The sequence below is a fragment of the Diuraphis noxia genome, unplaced genomic scaffold (assembly GCF_037042655.1).
Source record: "Diuraphis noxia isolate RWA-SAM2 unplaced genomic scaffold, SU_Dnox_SAM2 contig0003, whole genome shotgun sequence".
Classification (NCBI taxonomy): Eukaryota; Metazoa; Arthropoda; class Insecta; order Hemiptera; family Aphididae; genus Diuraphis; species Diuraphis noxia.
In genome coordinates this window covers 57,946,510-57,965,345 of record NW_028301713.1, presented here as the reverse complement: position 1 = coordinate 57,965,345, position 18,836 = coordinate 57,946,510, and the positions used below count along the sequence as shown (strand labels likewise).

Here is an 18,836-nt window from a genome sequence, read left to right as displayed (position 1 = left end):
TGTATTTAAAAAAAACATGTGATCATTTATGTAATATAATATGAATTAGATATGCAGATACTAATGTTGGATTATTGAGTACGATGTTACATGCAGGAATCCGAGCTTTAAATAGCCTAGCTGATCTTGAAATATTACAGAGTTTTAATGAAAAATATTTTGGCAACACAGTTGAAAACCGGAACCCGACATTATTGGAAGTCTTGCATTTCGAAGAAGAGATACTCAGACAGAAGGTTACGTGGAAGGAAAAATATGAAAGCGTGATATCAAGCTGGATAACACCAAAGGCAGCTAAGATCGATCTAAGGTTCTACAAGATTAATGAGGAACAGGGCAAGACCAAACATAAAACAACTGAAAACAACATCGTAATAAAACCAAACGCAGAAAAACAGCCTGTCAGTGGTATAAGAACTGAAGATAAAAACCTAGGAGATATTACTCCTCCCAAAACAGATGCCTCCGTAGTAAACCTACCCAATTCAGCCAGTGTGGCTAATAATCCAACTCCATTGGTGGAAACGGGTGAAACCCCCAAACCTGTAGCGCCGATCTCCACCGACAAAAACGCACAGCCTGCAGTGACTACATCAGCCCGAGAAAGTACACCAGCTGCCGTTGAACAGATCAAACCCGCATCCGAAGAAAAAAAAACTCTCATCGATGAAGTCAAATCCGCCACCGAAGAGAAGAAAACGGCCGCCGATGAATTCAAACCCACCACCGAAGAAAAGAAAACGGCTGCTTTAGAAACCAAACCAACCATAGAAAAAAAGAAAACGGCTGCCTTAGAAACTAAACCATCCGCAAGAGAAAAGAATACGGTCGTCGATGAAATCACACCCACCACTGAAGAAAAGAAAACGGCTGCTTTAGAAACCAAACCAACCATAGAAAAAAAGAAAACGGCTGCCTTAGAAACTAAACCATCCGCAAGAGAAAAGAATACGGTCGTCGATGAAATCACACCCACCACTGAAGAAAATAAAACAGTTGCTGAAGAAATAAATAAGTCCGCAACTACGATGGCTGCCGAATCTAGTAAGCTCGTGACGACTGAAGATGAAACACGCGATTCGGTTATCGGTGGGCCCAAAATCAATAGCCCCAACGAAGAGACAAACGTGGAGAAAACCCCCGAAGTGAGCAAGATAAGTTAACCGAAAATAATTATTAAAACGAACAAGGACTTAGATAATTGAACATAATTGAATATAAACCACGAATAAACAATATAAACTGTATTATATATTATAATTTTTATCATTGCACGTAAAAATGTAATCTCACTCTAAGATGTGGTAAATTGTTTTCAGAACGATTAGGAACGGAAATTATTGAATAAAGTTGTTACAATCATTATTCAATAATTTCTGTCGTTGCGACTTGCACCTATCATTCATTTTAAATAAATTCCATTATTTTAAAGGATTCAAAAATATAACTCAATGTTATGACTATATATTATAAATTAACCGTACTAATAAAATTATTTTGAAGTAATAATAATTTATTTAAATCTATGAAAAATACATTATTTAATATTGTTTATAATGTTTACGTATTTAATTCCATGTGCATTAATAATGTTTAAAATAATTTTATCGTGTCTATAAAATATTAATATAAATTACATAATAAAGCAAACATTATTATATAAGATAGTCAAAATACATCATGTTGTCTCTTCCTTTTTCGAACTATTACCACTAGATGGATCTTGCAACACCAATGCGCTTTGATAATGTGGCTTCCACGATACCGTTGGACGTAGGAAATCTAGATGATCGTACAAGTCTTCTGTAAGAAAAAATACAATACAATGATTTTACCTTAGAAGTTTTTCCAAGCAGAATCATTATACACAGGTACATTATCCGTGTTATATATTAATCACATTCCAAATGTTTATTTATTGCGTATAAATATTAATATAGGTACAAACAAAAAAAAGTGTGTGAAAAAAAAAATCATTACATCGAATAACTATGAATATCGTATATTTGTTTATTAAACATTCAATTTTACTACCACTCTGCTCACTTTAATTTAAACCGTTAAAATAAACACAATACCATTATGTTAGTAGGGTAATCAAAAGTAGGCATTGTTTTTCATTTTCTTTTTAAGCTCCATTACTGGCATTAATTATTAGTTCTTAAATAAATTAACATATCTCTGATACACACAATGATTAACTACTTTGGAAAGCAAATATTTGTCAAAATATACTCATTTAATATAGGTACATATAATTTATGTACCTGCACGATTAAAAGTACTTTCATCAATTTCCAAGTACAAGTTTTCTCCGGTATAATCATCAACACTGTTGTCACGAGAATAATTGTTGTAAAACGTTTCGTTTGTATAGCTGGTCATTGTTTTTCTAGATTCAAGTATGACATTTCCAATGTTCATACCACAATTTCCGGTAGAACAAATTACTTCAATGTTAGAGTTTGATTCTATGTCAGTAGATTTACGAAGTTCAAAACTATTTACGTTCCCTATATTATATTCTACAAAAAACAAACGTTTATAAAAAATGACTTTAGATTAGAGATTCTCAAATGTTTTCACGCGTACCACTTAATCATTGTAGGTATTAGTTATCATTTATCAGTAGAGTATAACCATTAGAGTCTCATACAAAAAATATTCAAATCTATAAAATAGTATAGTTCTTTTTAATATACCAATATTGGATACGTCTTATTTGTTATATATTAAACAAAAAATATATATTTGACTTCATAACATTATGTGTACAGGTTGATAATAATATGAGTAAATATCAATGAAAATGTAATGTATTTCCCTTACTACGGGTGGTACACATGTGACAATTTGAGAACCTCTTTAACTATATACTTTAAAGATAATATCTAAATATAATTTTGATCATATTTTTTTATACATTATGACAAGCATAAATTGGAAAATAATATTATGTTGAGACTAAACAGGTTTATGAATAAATTTAATGAACATAAGCATCATAGGTAATCGAAAACATGTTGGTCAGCCTTATCGATTTTGGTATAATATTACTATCACAGTGAGAAGTCTTACTAACTATATTGACATCCAATTCAAATATTCTGTTATATATTTTTATTTTCAATTATACGTCATTTTGCTCCATTAAACACTTATTGTGATAAATTTCAAACGTACTTTGAATTTGTCGTTGGTTACAGTAGTAATAGCAGCACGTCATTACCGCCATGCATATTGTAGACATTATCAAGAAGCTTAAAATAACCAAAATGTCTAAAATCCAGGCCGCTTCATTGTTTATTGGCTCTAATTGAAGAGCATTGGTGCATTCACTGTCATCTAATAATTTAAATTTAAAATAATGTAATAAATCAGTAATGTTTTTTAAGTGTTCTTACTTAGATTCATTGATATATTTTAAATAGGAACATTATGAGATTAGCAAATAGCGTTGATTGAGTTCTTAGCTTTAATCCCTGAATTAACATATAACAACTAATTGAAAAAATTTAAATTTAAATACTGCAGATAATAATATACAACTATTAGATTCTTAGTGGAGAAATTAATGTATTGATTTTACAATGTATATTTTGCCTGTGTACTCAAAAGTAGTCAAAATAATACTTCCAAATTCAACTCCAGTATCTTTTCTGGTGGGAAGGTGAATCTTGATTCTGTGTTTGGGAGTTTCCAGTATTTTCAAAAGTGCCGAGAAAAAAAATGTAAGATAAATGAGAATTTTCACGCAAAATTGATTTTAAAAAAAATCGATTTTGTTTTTGGTGTAACTCGAAACAAAAAAATTAACCGTAAATATATGAAACGTTCACTAAATGTATATTATCAATTTCTATACACCATTATATTTTTAAAATATATTTACTCGTGTTGAGCTTATTTATTGTCAAATTAAATTTTTAGTTATTATTATCATTTTTTTTTTTTTAAATAATGTCGATAAAAGGTGTTCACTCTGTCAAAAACTTTAATATAAAATGTGGAAAAAGGCGACCGTAAAACCACAATAATTTTTTATGAGCATCTAAATTTTGAATTTCGTCAATGTACCAGAACGTAATGAATGTAATATAATATATGACTTTCATTTTTCAAAATATTGTGAGTTAGAAATTCATAAAACTGTTTGTTTTTAAATCTCCGATTTAAAAATTCAATATAAGATTCCTCATAAGTTTGTCTACCACTATCAAAAAAATAAAAAGTTGTACTGGAAAGTCAAATTAAATTTTTATGAATGTTATTTGAAGTTAATTTTTAAACATTGAAACATTGTATATTCCCTTGATTTCTGATAGAATGATTTATCTATTTAGGAGTAATTAAAACCACCAAATGTTTCTTTTATCATTTACTATACTTGATAAATTTTCAAAATAATTTTACTTATTTTGAGCTGTTATCTGATAATTTCAGTTTTAATTTTTTTTTTTCTTTAAATCTCAATAAAATTGTATTTGTTAGTTCAAAAAGTTCCTGACATATTGTTATGATAGTAGTTAAAATATATTAAAAATACATAGGCATCACTTTTTTAATCATTTAAAGTTCAAATTTTGAAAAATGTTTTTATTATTTATTTGTTAAACGTTTATAGAAAGTTTTACTTAATAGCTAAGGTTTGGGAATTTAAAACAAGGTTTCACGTAAATAGTTCATTCTTTAGCAAATAAATATAAAAATGTATAACATAGTTTTTAACACAATTATTTTAAGTTGAAACTCTTATTAAAATAACATATTAAATAACTGGAAATAAAATCTTAAAACAATATTAGTATAATTGTTGAAATACAAAACTATTATTTGCGGCTAGGTACTTGGAACTTTTAAAATATATTGTTATATACACATATGGAAATATGAAAGTATGCAAGGAATATTAATTCAACCTACTGACTACAGAAGTAATAGGTAGGTAATAACAATATAAATATCGTACAAAATATCTTATGCGGACAAACCGTCTCTGCCTAGAACCGTATTTTTTATTCAAAGATATATCATTGAATTCAAATTTAGCACCATCCATTAGAGTGACCTACTTATAACCTACACTGTACAACCACTTAGCCTCTCTTTTTTTATAAATTATTTTCACTAATTTTTCAAAATGAAGTAGGTAGATTAAATAGTTTATCAAAGAAATAATGTAATTCAAAAGAGGCATACAATTAGTCATCAATAATTGTCAGTCTTCACATTTCACTCACTTATAAACACATAATGTATAGAATAAAATACAATTCACCTAAGATTATGACATCACATTTTTATCGCATCCTTTAAACAGTTATAGATATGTAAATATTCATATTTACTTGAAGAACTGCTGTTGCATGCTATACATCCTTTAATATGATTACATATTTCCGTGGTCGCATCGCACATACACTTACGCAAACACATTTCTCCATAATAATTTTTGGGACAAGCTACAATAGAAATAAATAAATCGATAAATTAAATTCAAATCCACAGAAATATTTGTACTTGGCTAAGAATTGTGCACACCATATAGTGTTGTAAAAAAGTGAAGGAAATTAATAGCTTTACAATAAAATCAAGAAAAACGTTTCTAGATTGTGTATACAAGACGTAATAATCTAAGATAACATATTTTAGTTTGCGTTGAAATTTAAGCGTTGTTATAGCAATGTTTCTTAACGATAAACCTTTGTTCAAAATAGAACACACTCTCTGACTCTCTTATATTGGTTCTCTAAATTTTTGTCCATCTCATAAATAGCGCAATCACGCCCTTTAAAAATGTTTTTAAATTATACTCTCCAAAAATATATATAACATATGTTGTATTAATAAACGCTTTTAAAATTATCTCTTCTTTTTTGAACGAATATATTACATATTAAATATTAATAATTTCTAAGAATCTTAATCAAAATGAAAATGTATATTTTTCCATGGCATTAGAATCGGTTGCTTTTACATTAAAATAAAAATAAGAATAATCTGTTTGGGCGTAAGGTTAAGGTAGTAAGGCACTTGTTTTTCGTGTTAATTAGGTATAAATTGTACAATATGTATCTATTGTAATTAAGACAACAGTGGCGAGTAAAAATTACAAAATGTGTAATAATTTATAGTAACTAAATATGTTTTTATTTTTGATGGTTAATTATCACTGTTTTCTAAAGCTAAATGAATCAGAATATCTGTAATCGAATAAATAAGTAGGCAATTATATTATGTAAGTGTCAAATTAACTTTTAAATCAAGTGATACATTTGTTTAATTTTATATAAAACCATTATAAGTACCTATAGGCTATAATACAGACATATTGAACAAAAAACAAATTTATATAAAATATATATACCTATATAACATGGATGAAAATCAGCATGACATGTCAACCAAATTCATTATCAAAGTTGAACTGTATATTTTTTCCTCTGATTTTTTATTCTCGAAACTTTTTTTTGTGTGACTCAGGTGAAATACAGTAAACTCGTTTTTGACATACGTCGTTACAACAATAATACTTTATAAACTTAATGTATGATTTAAATCAAAAAAATAAAACCAGGGAAAGACGTATGTTTTTATTTTTAATCTTTTAATGGTTTCATTAAATAAAAAAAATGTTTCTATAAAACAACTATAAATGCATGTACCTTCCTAAATATACGAACGCAAACAACTCCAAACTAGTTTAATACATAATATTATATTTTGATAAAAAATAATAGCTTAAAATTTCTAACATATTATGATATTATATATGCCAATAAATAATAATGTGTTTCTTATGAATATTTAAAAAAAAAATTAAATATAATACGAGTATAATCAAGTTTTGTTTTGAAAAATAAAGAATATTATATTATTTGCACATATTATAGAAATTATTAATAAATTCGTAAAATAACATATAGATACTTACATATTATATATTAAAAAGATAATTTTATAATATTTATGATATTAAACACTGAGGAATAATTTAAATCTTAAAAGTAAATTGTATCATTAAAAAATTGAACCATTTCAAATTTTTATGTTCGTGAATTATTTAATTTAACTAAATTATAAAATCTTTATTTCTAATTTAATATTAAAACTGTTGTGCTTAATTGTATTATTTTATACTCGTGTAGCAGTAATCTTATTAGTTATTTGTTATTCTGATTTCTGTATAAACATAGTATGAAAAATTATTTTAACCATAAAATAATCAATATGATTTCCCTAATATTGTTATGCTTGCTCAATGATTTCATGAATTTCATAATAAAATATCCTGTTATATTATATAACAACATTTTTCAAGATTTATGTTTAAATTAGCCTTTATAGATCATCAATAGCCTAACTTTAATCTTAGTTGCTATAAGAATGAGGAATATGATGGTTTAAACGAATTTAATTGGAATGGAAAATAGTAATAAATTGAGACTCAGGAGTTTATGTTTATGTTAGTTTATCTATGTTTCAAGACTAATTATTATTACTCTTTTTAATATATTTAACTATTGATAAGTTAAAAAATGATAAAATTAAATTTTTATGTTTATGAATTAATTTTAATAGGGAGAAAGCACCGACTAAATACAATTTACTACTTACATCCTCAAAGTGGAAAATGTTTACTGATACAAAAGATGACAACAGACAAAAGAAAAAAAACAACTTTACATCTTTGATAATTTTAATAAATGTATGGCTCCGTTCAAAATCAAAAAATGTATTCAAGTATGTTTTTCATCATTTTAATATGTCACTGTACAGTGTACATAGATTAGTTAATTTAGAATATCTGTATTAAAATTTCATAAATCATTCAATGGTTTACTAAAATTGAATAAACCAATCATGAGCTATTAAATCATGTTTAAGAGACTATTACCTCGATTTTGTTCCATGATATTATAATTTTAGGGATAAAATATTTATTATTTAATAAAAATATTTATAGTAATTTTACTAACATAATTCATTCATCATACATTACCTATATATCCAAATCTGTCTTATTAAATCTCAACAAAATTAATTTTTCTTTATGTATCTATATACCAACACTGTATTTTAGTTTGTACTAACTTTCCTAAAACTCTCTAATTATTCAATCTAGCCTTTAAAATTATAACTCAAAAAATTAATATTCTAATTTTGTTTTTTTATATTGTGCTAAATTGAACTAAACAATATATTGTAATAAGCAGCAGTATAATGATGGCCAAATTAAATTACAAAAAATACAGATTATTAATATTTCAATATATTGATGGGTATAATATAATATATTTTAAATATTATTACATTGAATAGTTACAATTTGGATTAAAATATTTTCGTTTTATTTTATAGAGTACGCTATCTATTGGTCTTAAACTAAACAAAACACTCTAAGTTGCAACTTTTTTTTGTCTAGATAGCGTATTAATAATAATAGTCGTAATGTTATGATATCACCTTACTATATCGAATCCCACAAGTCCACAAGTACACTATAAGAAGATACCTAATATAGTGATATTATATTCAATTAAAAACCCGTCTGTAGATATAGCTCTTAGTTCAAATGATTGAATTATAATAATGTTTAGCTCACCTTCTGAGCACGTAGGTCCGGAAAATCCGGGCTCACACAAGCAAATTCCATCGGCCATCCGACATTTTGATTCGTTTTGACATCTACAAGTTGAGTTGCAATTTACACCGTACGTGCCAGGTGGACAAACTTTCTCACAATCTTTTCCGGTCAAACCAGGTTCACAAACACAAGCACCTATTTTGTAAAAAACATAACGATATTATTATCAAAAAAATAAAACACATCTACACTATTATGATTAATTTTAATGATTGTATATTATTTTAATTTATATTCCAAAAGGTATCTATTATCACCATCCCAACCATTTAATACGTTATCCTTTTCATGATATTTATATTCTTATCCCTTATTTAGTAAGTTGTGTAAGATAAAACTGTATCCATTCAGTTCCTGCATTATAATTTATTAATGTACAACAAAAAAAATGTGAATGTTTTTTTTTCTGTATCATAATAATGATAAAATAAAAAAAAAATTATTTCGCTCCGAAATCAATCGAATCTATACTTGGATTTCATTTCGTCACACAGGAATAATATTTACCTAGAGTACCTATATGTATTATTATAAAAGTAGGTAGCTTCACCAGTTTTATTCACTATACTCCATGTGGCCAAACACCACAGTATCAAATTTGTCACACCTTGGAAATACAAACTATAATACGTATTAGATTATTGCATAATATATCATTACAACCGTCAACAGGTTGTTTGCATTTGCATATGCTGGTTAATGGTTCGCAGTAGTCAAACTTGTGCCAATTACAATCACACACCGTCATATTATTTTTTCCGTCGATCCTGGACTTATTCAAAATAAGACAATTCTTTCCCGATAGACCCGATGGACATATACAAGATCCTTTAAACAAATAAATAAATAATAATACGTCATATACATGTGACTTATATTATGACGTATCAAACCACCGAAAACATTTGATTTAATATTAATTGTGTTTGAAATTTATCTAGGTACGCGTAAGTTGTTGCTATGTTTACATTTATAAATGACAATTTTAATGATAATTATAGTCCTACTCAATAAAAATAATTTAAAATTTTACGTTGATCATAACATTGATTCAAAATTTGATATAATAATACACCGTACCGATAACTGGATCACATATGGCACCATTTTGACATTTACATTCGTATTGACATTGATAACCATAGAATCCCGACGGACAAGTTAAAGAGCAATCTTCTCCAGTAAATCCTGGAGTACAATAACAATTGCCTAGAAAATAACTTAATTATATTACCTATAGTAGATTAGTAGCATTTATTTTTATTCATTTTTATTTTTTATTTTTAAATATTTTTAATGATTAATTGTACCGTTCACCGCGTCACATTTTGCGCCATTTTGACATTTACATGGATACTGACAAGTTTTTCCATAATAGCCCGAGGGACAAGTAAATTCGCAATTATTTTTTGTTTGTCCTGGTTGGCAAAAGCAAGTTTCTAGAAAATAATATCTAAGTAATATCTATTTCCTAAATACTATCATTAAAAAATAACACGAAACGTTTAATATATAATAACTAATATACATTTAGATGGAAATAATATGCCAATATTTACTAATATAGTTGTATAGTAGTTAAATATTCATAATTTAAAAATTACAAATTACAAAATTAGAAACTTTCAAATATTTAATATTGTACTACATTCCATAAATGTCTCTAGTTAATAATCTTAATAATTTTGGGTATGTATTATTCAAATTATTCATACCATTTACTGAATTGCATAATGTACCCTTTTGACAATCACATTCTTTTAATTTAGCATCGTGTTCTTCATATCCTGGTAGACAAGTACAATCACCTGAAAAATATTAGCATAAAAAATTTGCTATATTAATCAGTTAGGATTAGCTTGAACAAAATTTTTCAAATACAAAATTATAAAACATTGTACCGTTAACTATATCGCATTTTGTACCATTTTGATATTTGCATTCATTTTGGCATTTATAACCATAAAATCCTGGGGGACATTGTAATTCACAATTAGTTCCTGCGTATCCTGATAAACACTTACAAGCACCTATAATATCATTCAATTAATTTAATCAAACATATTTTGAGATTTTTGCCTAAAAAAATAATTATTTAACAATAATATACATAAGTATATCATATAATACCATTTACTGGATCACATTTTGCACCAGTTTGACATTTACATATATTTTGGCATTTATGGCCATAATAACCAGATGGACATGGATCTTCACAATATTTGCCCCAATATCCTTGCTGACAAGAACAATTACCTAGAGAATGTGTTCAAGTGATACAATGTTAAATTTATTATAGTAATATAAATATAAAGATTTAGGTTCAGAACTATATGAGGTGAATGCATTGGTTCTACTATAGGGCAAGTATGTGTTTTCTCTAAAATAAACTATATCACTTTTTAGAGTTTTAAAAATGTTTCATTCTTCAACATTAAAGGTTGGTTTCTAGTTAATCTAGTTTCGTCTGGTAAAAGAAGGACAAATCACATTTCTCAGTACTTTTCTTGATAATAATTTGAAAAACTAACAAAAAACATCAAGAAAAAGGAATATTTACGTAGGAATATTATTTAAAAAATGATTGCTTATGTATTTTAATGTAATCATAAAATAAATAAAAATCATTTGTTTTAAATAGTCAATGATAAATTTAAAAAAACATGTAAACATTTAAAAAAAGAGGATAGGTATATTTATAGGTAACGCTCTACTAATTAGGTGTTAAGAAAGTCAGCGTAACGGATGTGTTAAATTTGAATTCAATTAAACTTCAAATCTCTATAAATAACTCAAAAGAAATTAATATAGCAAATATTTCATATTCTTTAGAATCTTAATTTTCCGAGCATGTTTGGTTGGATAAGAAAACTTCCACATTAAAAAAATATAATATCATTTACCACAAAGATAAATTAATTAATTTAAAATATTCCTAATTATCGAAAGTGTGTTGTGTAATAATATTAAAACCACGGTTCACGAATAATATTTTTAAATTACAACAAAATAACTACAATCGTCATTTGAACCAAATTCGAATATAAAACATCTACAAAAATAACCTGTAACTATATATTTTGAGCAACCATGTATTTGATTTTCAGATTTAAGATATGAAAAGAAATATTATTATAAATTTCTTACAATAAATTATTTACGAATTTTAATGATTTTTATGAATTTTTTTCCAAAATTTAGCTTTAGACATTTCTAGAAAATTATTGTTTAGTTATGCTAAATTATTTTTTTAAATCTTCACTAACAACAACTAATGAAAAAAATGTCATTACATTTTCAAATTTTTTGGTCAAACAAACAATTTTATCGACAATAATTTAAAAAAAAAAAAATAATATATCCCAAAATGTATAGTGCATAGAAATATATAGTTATATAAGTATTCAGTGAACATTTTACGTAAAAATTTCCGTTTTTCCTCAATTTATTTTTGATCTTATAGGTACTTTTAAACACTCTTAGAAATTTGTACTTTTAACTTCATTAGAGTTCCATCTAGATTCACTTTTCTATCAGATAATATGTTGTTAAAGAAAATCAAAGCATTTCTACTGTCCCAAGAGGTAATGAAAACGGGCGTATATCGATTCCGCCGATTTTATATCGATTCCGCCGGCTATTGACTCCGCCGGCTGCTATACTGTTTAAAATATCTACATATCGATTCCGCCGGCTACTGTTTAAATATCTACATATCGATTCCGTCGGCTACTGTTAATATTATTTACATATTAATTCCGTCGGCTACTGTTTATCCCACCCTTGTAATTTGTAAATGTATTTTTTAAATTACCGTCCTACATAATATACTTTATAATATATAAATTATATATAAAATTATAATAATTGTATACTAATTAAAACTAAAATGCATAGTCTAATTAATACGTGTATGTGAATATTTTATAAAATGTATAGTCTAATTTGTATAAAATAATAAAAATAAAACGAGTCAATATAGGTATTTTATTTTATTCCGTACGTATTGCTATAAATCGTATATTACCTATATATTACCGATTCTGACTGAAATCTTATCTTTAGATATGATATATCTTAATATCTATAATATCTATGTTTATATATTTTATATTGTTAAAATGTGTACTTACCAATTTTTCCGTATTACTACTCTGCTAGTTACTATTTTACTAATCAGTATTGATCTAGTTAACGAAATTGCTCCATCACGTTTTATTTTAATATTTTATCATTTATTCACACATTTTAATTATTAATTATACAATTATTACTATTATCATTTTATACAATTAAGACTATATTCTACATTTTAATATTTTATAATATATTCACATACACGAATTAATTAAAATATACATTTTCAAATCTTAGATTTAAAAAGAAAATTTTTTATGGATTTATAGCTTAAAATAACTTGCGAATTTTCGTGATTTTTACGTATGTTGTCAAAATTTAAATTTAAATGCTTTAAAAAAAAAATGTGACTGCATTTCTTTTATTTTTCAAATTCTATTGTAAAAATATTTTAGGGGCCTTGTATTAAATTTTCAAATCTTGGATATAAAAGGAACATTTTTTATGAATTTCTAGGATAAAATAATTTACGAATTTTCGTGATTTTTACGTATGTTGTCAAAATTAAAATTTTAATGGATGTAATAAAAAATTGTGGCTATATATTTATTTTATTTTTCAACTACTATTGTAAAAATATATTATGAGCCTTGTATTAAATTTTCAACTCTTGATATAAAAGGAAAATTCTTTATGAATTTATAGTTTAAAATAATTTGCGAATTTTTGTGATTTTTACGTATTTAGTCAAAATTTGAATTTTAAATGCTTATAAAAAAAATCGTGCCTATGTATTTTTAATATTTTTCAACTGCTATTGTTACAATGTGTTAGGAGCCTTGTATTTAATTTTCAAATCATTGATCTAAAAATAAAAACTTTTATGAATTTCTATCTAAGATAATTTGAAAATTGCCGTAATTTTTACATATTAAGTCAATATTTGAACTTCAAATGCTAATAAAAAAAAATTGTGCTTATGTATTCTTATAATTTTTTAATCAGTATGAGAATAACTTATGATGAACTTTGTATTAAATTTTCAAGTATTTTGATTCGGCCAAAAAAATTTTATCGACACTTCAAAAAAAATTTTCAGAAAAATTGAAAATTTCAGTTGTCTATAAATATCTCGAAAAAAGTCAAAATATTTTAAAAATTAAATCATGTAAAGAAAATGCCAATCTAAATAACTGATAAAATTTTAAAGTATCTACGACTTATACTTTTTGAATAATAACAAATATTTAAAATCGTTTGAGGATAAATCGTTATGGTTACACTTTTTCGTAAAAATTTAAAATTCAAACGCACTTAAAATTTTTCCTATAATGATGTTTCGAGTTTTCTCTATAGCTACTTGAAGGAAAACTAATAGAAAACTTAGTGTTGTATTTTTAATCCTTAGTTATAAACACAAACAATTTTATGATTTTTCAACTTCAAAATTACTTGCAAATATTCGCATTTTTGACAGATTTCGTAAAAAAATTGTGACTAACGATTTTTAATTTTTTTTAGCTACAATAAGAAAAACTCATAAGGAACCTTGTATTAAATTTTCAAGTTTTTTTGGTCGTCCAACATTTTTTTACCGGCACTTCAAAAAAAAGTTAAAAATTTCAGTGGCCTATAAATAACTCAAAAAAAAAGTCAAAAATGTGAAAATTAAACTGTATATAGATAACACTAACATAAACATTTGGTGAAAATTTCAAGTATTTACAGTGATTAGTTTTAGAATTACATCCATATAAAAAAATCGATTTGGTCAAAAACTGGTTTTGCGTAAAAATTTCCGTTTTTCTTTCATTTTTTTTTTTGTTTTTCTCGATTTTTTTCAAAACTATTGTAAAATGTTTACTTTTGACCTCTATAATGCACCAAGGATATTCACTTTTACATCGGAAACCACCCCCAAAGTTTTAAATTGAAGTATTATTTCGACTAGTTATGCTGTACACAGACACACAAAAAAAAACACACACATCATTGTAAAATCAATACATTCATCACTTCGTTCAGAAACTAAAAAACACATCATGGTAAGATTAATATATTCATCACGACACATGGAATTTTAAATAAAATAAATAAATAGTAATGTTGTAGAAATAATGATAAATTTTATTTTTGACTATTATATTTTTACTTTTTTTTTATTTTTTGATACAGTGTTAAAAAGTATAGGTAGTTTAATCGGGGATAAATTGTATGAAATTATTTATATATTTTATACCTACCATTTAAATAGTTGCAAGAAGCATTATTTTGACATTGACACGTTTGCGTACAATCAAATCCAAATTTTCCCGTTGGACAACCTTAAGATTTATAAAAGTGAACTATATAAAAAAACTCTTTTTTTTTTAAAAAAAAAATTAAAATTTTTAATTTTTAAACTTCCAATGCACCTATCCGATTGCGACAAGTAGGTCCATCGTAATATTCGTCACATCTGCACACATTTGGTGAAATACATACGCCCCATACACAAGGTTCTTTACAGGCAGGACGGCATTTTGTCCCATTCGGTGTTTTTTCGTAACCATCGCAGCATGTATTGATGATTTGAATATTGTTTTCTGACTAAACAATGAATTAATTAGATCATAATTTGGAGTTGCTAATAAGCTATAAAAAGGTGATTTTATTCGATTGGAGATTTAATAGTTATTTTTTAAATGTTACATGTTATGTAACATTAGGTTTTACTGATAACTGCGTAAGCTTACCAAAAAATGTGATTGAATTTACACACAACTCTATTAAACAATATAATTACTAGGGGTGGGCTGATACTAGAACCGATACCAGATATTGGCCGATATCGGTGTTATTGGTTTTTTTTCAAAATCTATAATTCAACCGATACCAAAAAAAAAAACCTATCGAACAGCATAGTATTATATCACAATAATTTACAAATTAACAGGATAGGTTATCAATATCACAATAATATTTAACAGCATTATTATTTTAAGAATTCATTATTGTAATACAATTTATTGATAACAATTAAACACTATTTCTAGTCACAGTGTTGTACTACATCTAGTTTATAGATACTATAGTGTTATTATTTACGAGGTTACACGAGTTTACTTAATATTAAATATTAAAAATTGTGTTATAAGGTGTTGGTTTCATTTTATTATGTCGGTTGATTGTATCGGTTTTATGGTGATATCGGCTCATGCCTTTTTGACAAAAATGTTGTTTTAATATTTCCATATATTATCGAGTATCGGTTTTATATCAGCAGCATGTATCGGAGTATCGGATATCGATAAAAAGTGTTAATGACACATCCCTAATAATAACAATACTGAACACTTTCAATGGTTATTTATTTTTGCACATTAACTATGTAGTTATATCAACTACCCAATAATCATATTTTGTTGTTATACTTGATTTGTCGTACCATTACTTTTTTTAAATTACGTCCAAAAGCAAATACATCATTACATTGTATTTATTCATTTAATTTTAAATGTGCATTCACGATAATATAGTTAAAATATTTTGCTTACTGATAAGTGTTTTATTCTAAAAGATAATAACATACATAAACGTGTTAATTGTAATTAACATTAATGTTGTCAGTATAATAACAACACATGTTTAACGTTCTTAGATTAGGTAACTCTTATGCTGACATTATTCCATAATTGCCACAAACAGATTAAAATGTTTTATGATGTTATTTATTTTGTATATCATACTAATTATTATATGATAATATAATTGTAGCTAAAATATACATTTATTTATTTTGCATTAATTTAAAAATGATATATAAAAAAATAATAAATTTTTAGGTACATATTATGTTTTATTATTTGTTTAAATGTGGCGTATAAATAATATATAATAAAAGAATAGGTACTCAGTGTTTAATAAGGCTGTGTATCGATGAATAAAAAAGACAAAAGTTAAAATACCTCTAAAAAAATTATCTCCATAACAAATAACAATAAGTAGCTCTTTTTTAAATGTAACTTCTAAGAGATAAATTGTTTTTCGTTATAATAGTATGTAGTTACCAATCATTTAATTAATTTTATGAGTATGTGTTAAGGAATTAGTTTCTAATTTAAATTCCTTAGAATTAAAAACTATTTTGGTTTGTTTATAAATATATAAAACATAAGACTTACGATTTCGGTTTGAATTGGAACTGCAGTATCAGTTACAAAATAACATTTAAATTTCCAATTCTTGAAACAAAAATATGAAGTTTTGGATGAATGGATTTCATACTTAGTGATTATTTTTTTTGTTTTGTAACTAAAAATTATAAATTATAAATTATTTCACTTTCCAATTTTTTTAATTAATAAAAACTACAATTTAAATTATTATAATAGCCTAATATAAAAGATATATGGTATCCAAATTTTTTATTAAATAGGTATAAATAACCACTGTTGTTGTGTTCGTTTAAAATTAAATAGTCAGTAAAATTTAGTAATACATAATATATCATATACGCTCATTGTTCAATAAATTCAGAACAATTACAACATATTTTTTTTTTTATGCAATGATGCCTATATTGCAATATTGAAACATTGTTTTTATGATATTTTGTGCTTGACCAGTGTCGTTGAAACCAAATTTTTTTTTGAGGAAGGAAGACAGGTAAATCCTGTTGTTGGTGACGAGATAATTTAGGGACAACTAGAAGTTATAACGAACTGGACTTGTCACAATAATTAATTAATTACTAACTTACATATAAGGCGAAATGTGAGATTTAACGAAAAACAGAGCTTTTATTAACGATACAGGCCCCGGGCTTATAAATTCAATCACCTATATCCATAGGTATAAAGATTTCAAAAATTGTATTATGAAAATGTTTTTCATCTATATTGTAGGACTCTAGCGATTTTGATTTTAAAATTAATTTTAATAAAATCGGATTTTGGGAATGCTATATAGATCACTTACTTTTTAATAAACGTGCATACGTTTGGTCCGGTGAGTTTGGAACCGGTGGAGTTGTCAAAGATTAATTTCGTGGAGTTGTCGATATTAAATGTTGTGATTTTTCCGGGGATAAATTTTGTGGAGTTTTTGATAACAACACCTGTGAAATTATTGTTAATGAAGATCTCCGTGGTATTTTCGGGTACGATGTCCGTGATGTGGTCGGGAACGATATTCGTGATATTTTTAGGGACGATATCCGTGGTATGGTTGGGAGCGATATTCGTGATATTATCGGTGACGATATCCGTGGTATGGTCGGGAACGATATTCGTGATATTATCGGAGATGATATCCGTGATATTTTCAGGGACAATATTCGTGATATTATCGGAGACGATATCCGTGATATTTTTAGGGACGATATCCGTGATATTATCGGAGACGATATCCGTGATATTATCGGAGACGATATCCGTGATATTTTTAGGGACGATATCCGTGATATTATCGGAGACGATATCCGTGATATTATCGGAGACGATATCCGTGATATTATCGGAGACGATATCCGTGATATTATCGGAGACGATATCCGTGATATTTTTAGGGACGATATCCGTGATATTTTTAGGGACGATATCCGTGATATTATCGGAGACGATATTATCCGTAATATTGTCGGATAAGATATCTATAAAATTGTTAGGAACGAGATACATAGTTTTGTTGAGGAACTCCGAATTTCCGGTAACAAATTCAACTGATTCGTAAGTGGAACGTCTAGTGAAGGTTTCGATAGAAGATCCGTTGGATATGCTGGTAGTGGTGGTCACGGGATGGGGGACGCACAACCCAAAGACCACGATTCCGGTTATAAGAATGCACCGACCGTCCATGTTGTTGACCGTTATAACTGATTAGGTGTAGCGCTAAATACTGCAACTACAACTAACCAGAAAATGTATCCATCGGTTGCGACCGCGGCGGTGATGAGGATTAAGCACTCGCCACAATCCGAGTATACGCACAATAACGATGTCGTCGAAACTTTAACAAACACTGTGGAGCGAGTGATCAACGGTCAACTCCACCACAGTTATACGGAACGATTTTCCCGTCAATCGAAAAGCACCGGACGACTGCACTGTTAGTCAATAATGTCGATAAT

General features: G+C 26.7%; 2 protein-coding genes across 8 annotated transcripts in view; one reads left to right on the top strand and one right to left on the bottom strand.

The window, feature by feature from the left end:
- Positions 1-1,676, top strand: part of LOC107161270 (aminopeptidase N-like) — a 15,170-nt gene extending 13,494 nt beyond the window's left edge. For all 3 annotated transcript variants that reach the window (XM_089222538.1, XM_015508002.2, XM_089222539.1), the window contains one exon: positions 50-1,676. In XM_089222538.1, coding sequence (XP_089078664.1) covers positions 50-1,163 — 1,114 coding nt within the window. In that variant the 3' untranslated portion in view covers positions 1,164-1,676. The remainder of the gene's footprint in view (positions 1-49) is intronic.
- On the bottom strand, positions 1,493-18,836 carry LOC107171625 (uncharacterized). Of its 5 annotated transcripts, none has more exons than XM_089222542.1 (15): positions 17,687-18,836; positions 16,891-17,020; positions 15,142-15,316; positions 14,971-15,051; positions 10,778-10,906; positions 10,549-10,677; positions 10,363-10,455; positions 9,958-10,086; positions 9,728-9,856; positions 9,308-9,475; positions 8,606-8,782; positions 5,349-5,462; positions 3,184-3,345; positions 2,306-2,525; positions 1,493-1,803 (listed from the first exon to the last, which is right to left on the bottom strand). In XM_089222542.1, the coding sequence occupies exons 1-15, from the start codon at positions 18,562-18,564 to the stop codon at positions 1,713-1,715; spliced, it is 2,805 nt and encodes a 934-aa protein (XP_089078668.1). In that variant the 5' UTR covers positions 18,565-18,836; the 3' UTR covers positions 1,493-1,712. The 5 variants fall into 5 exon arrangements, with proteins under 5 accessions (XP_089078668.1, XP_089078666.1, XP_089078667.1 ...); XM_089222540.1 differs by having other exon boundaries at positions 2,268-2,525; positions 17,687-18,835; XM_089222541.1 differs by having other exon boundaries at positions 2,268-2,525; positions 9,311-9,475; positions 17,687-18,835.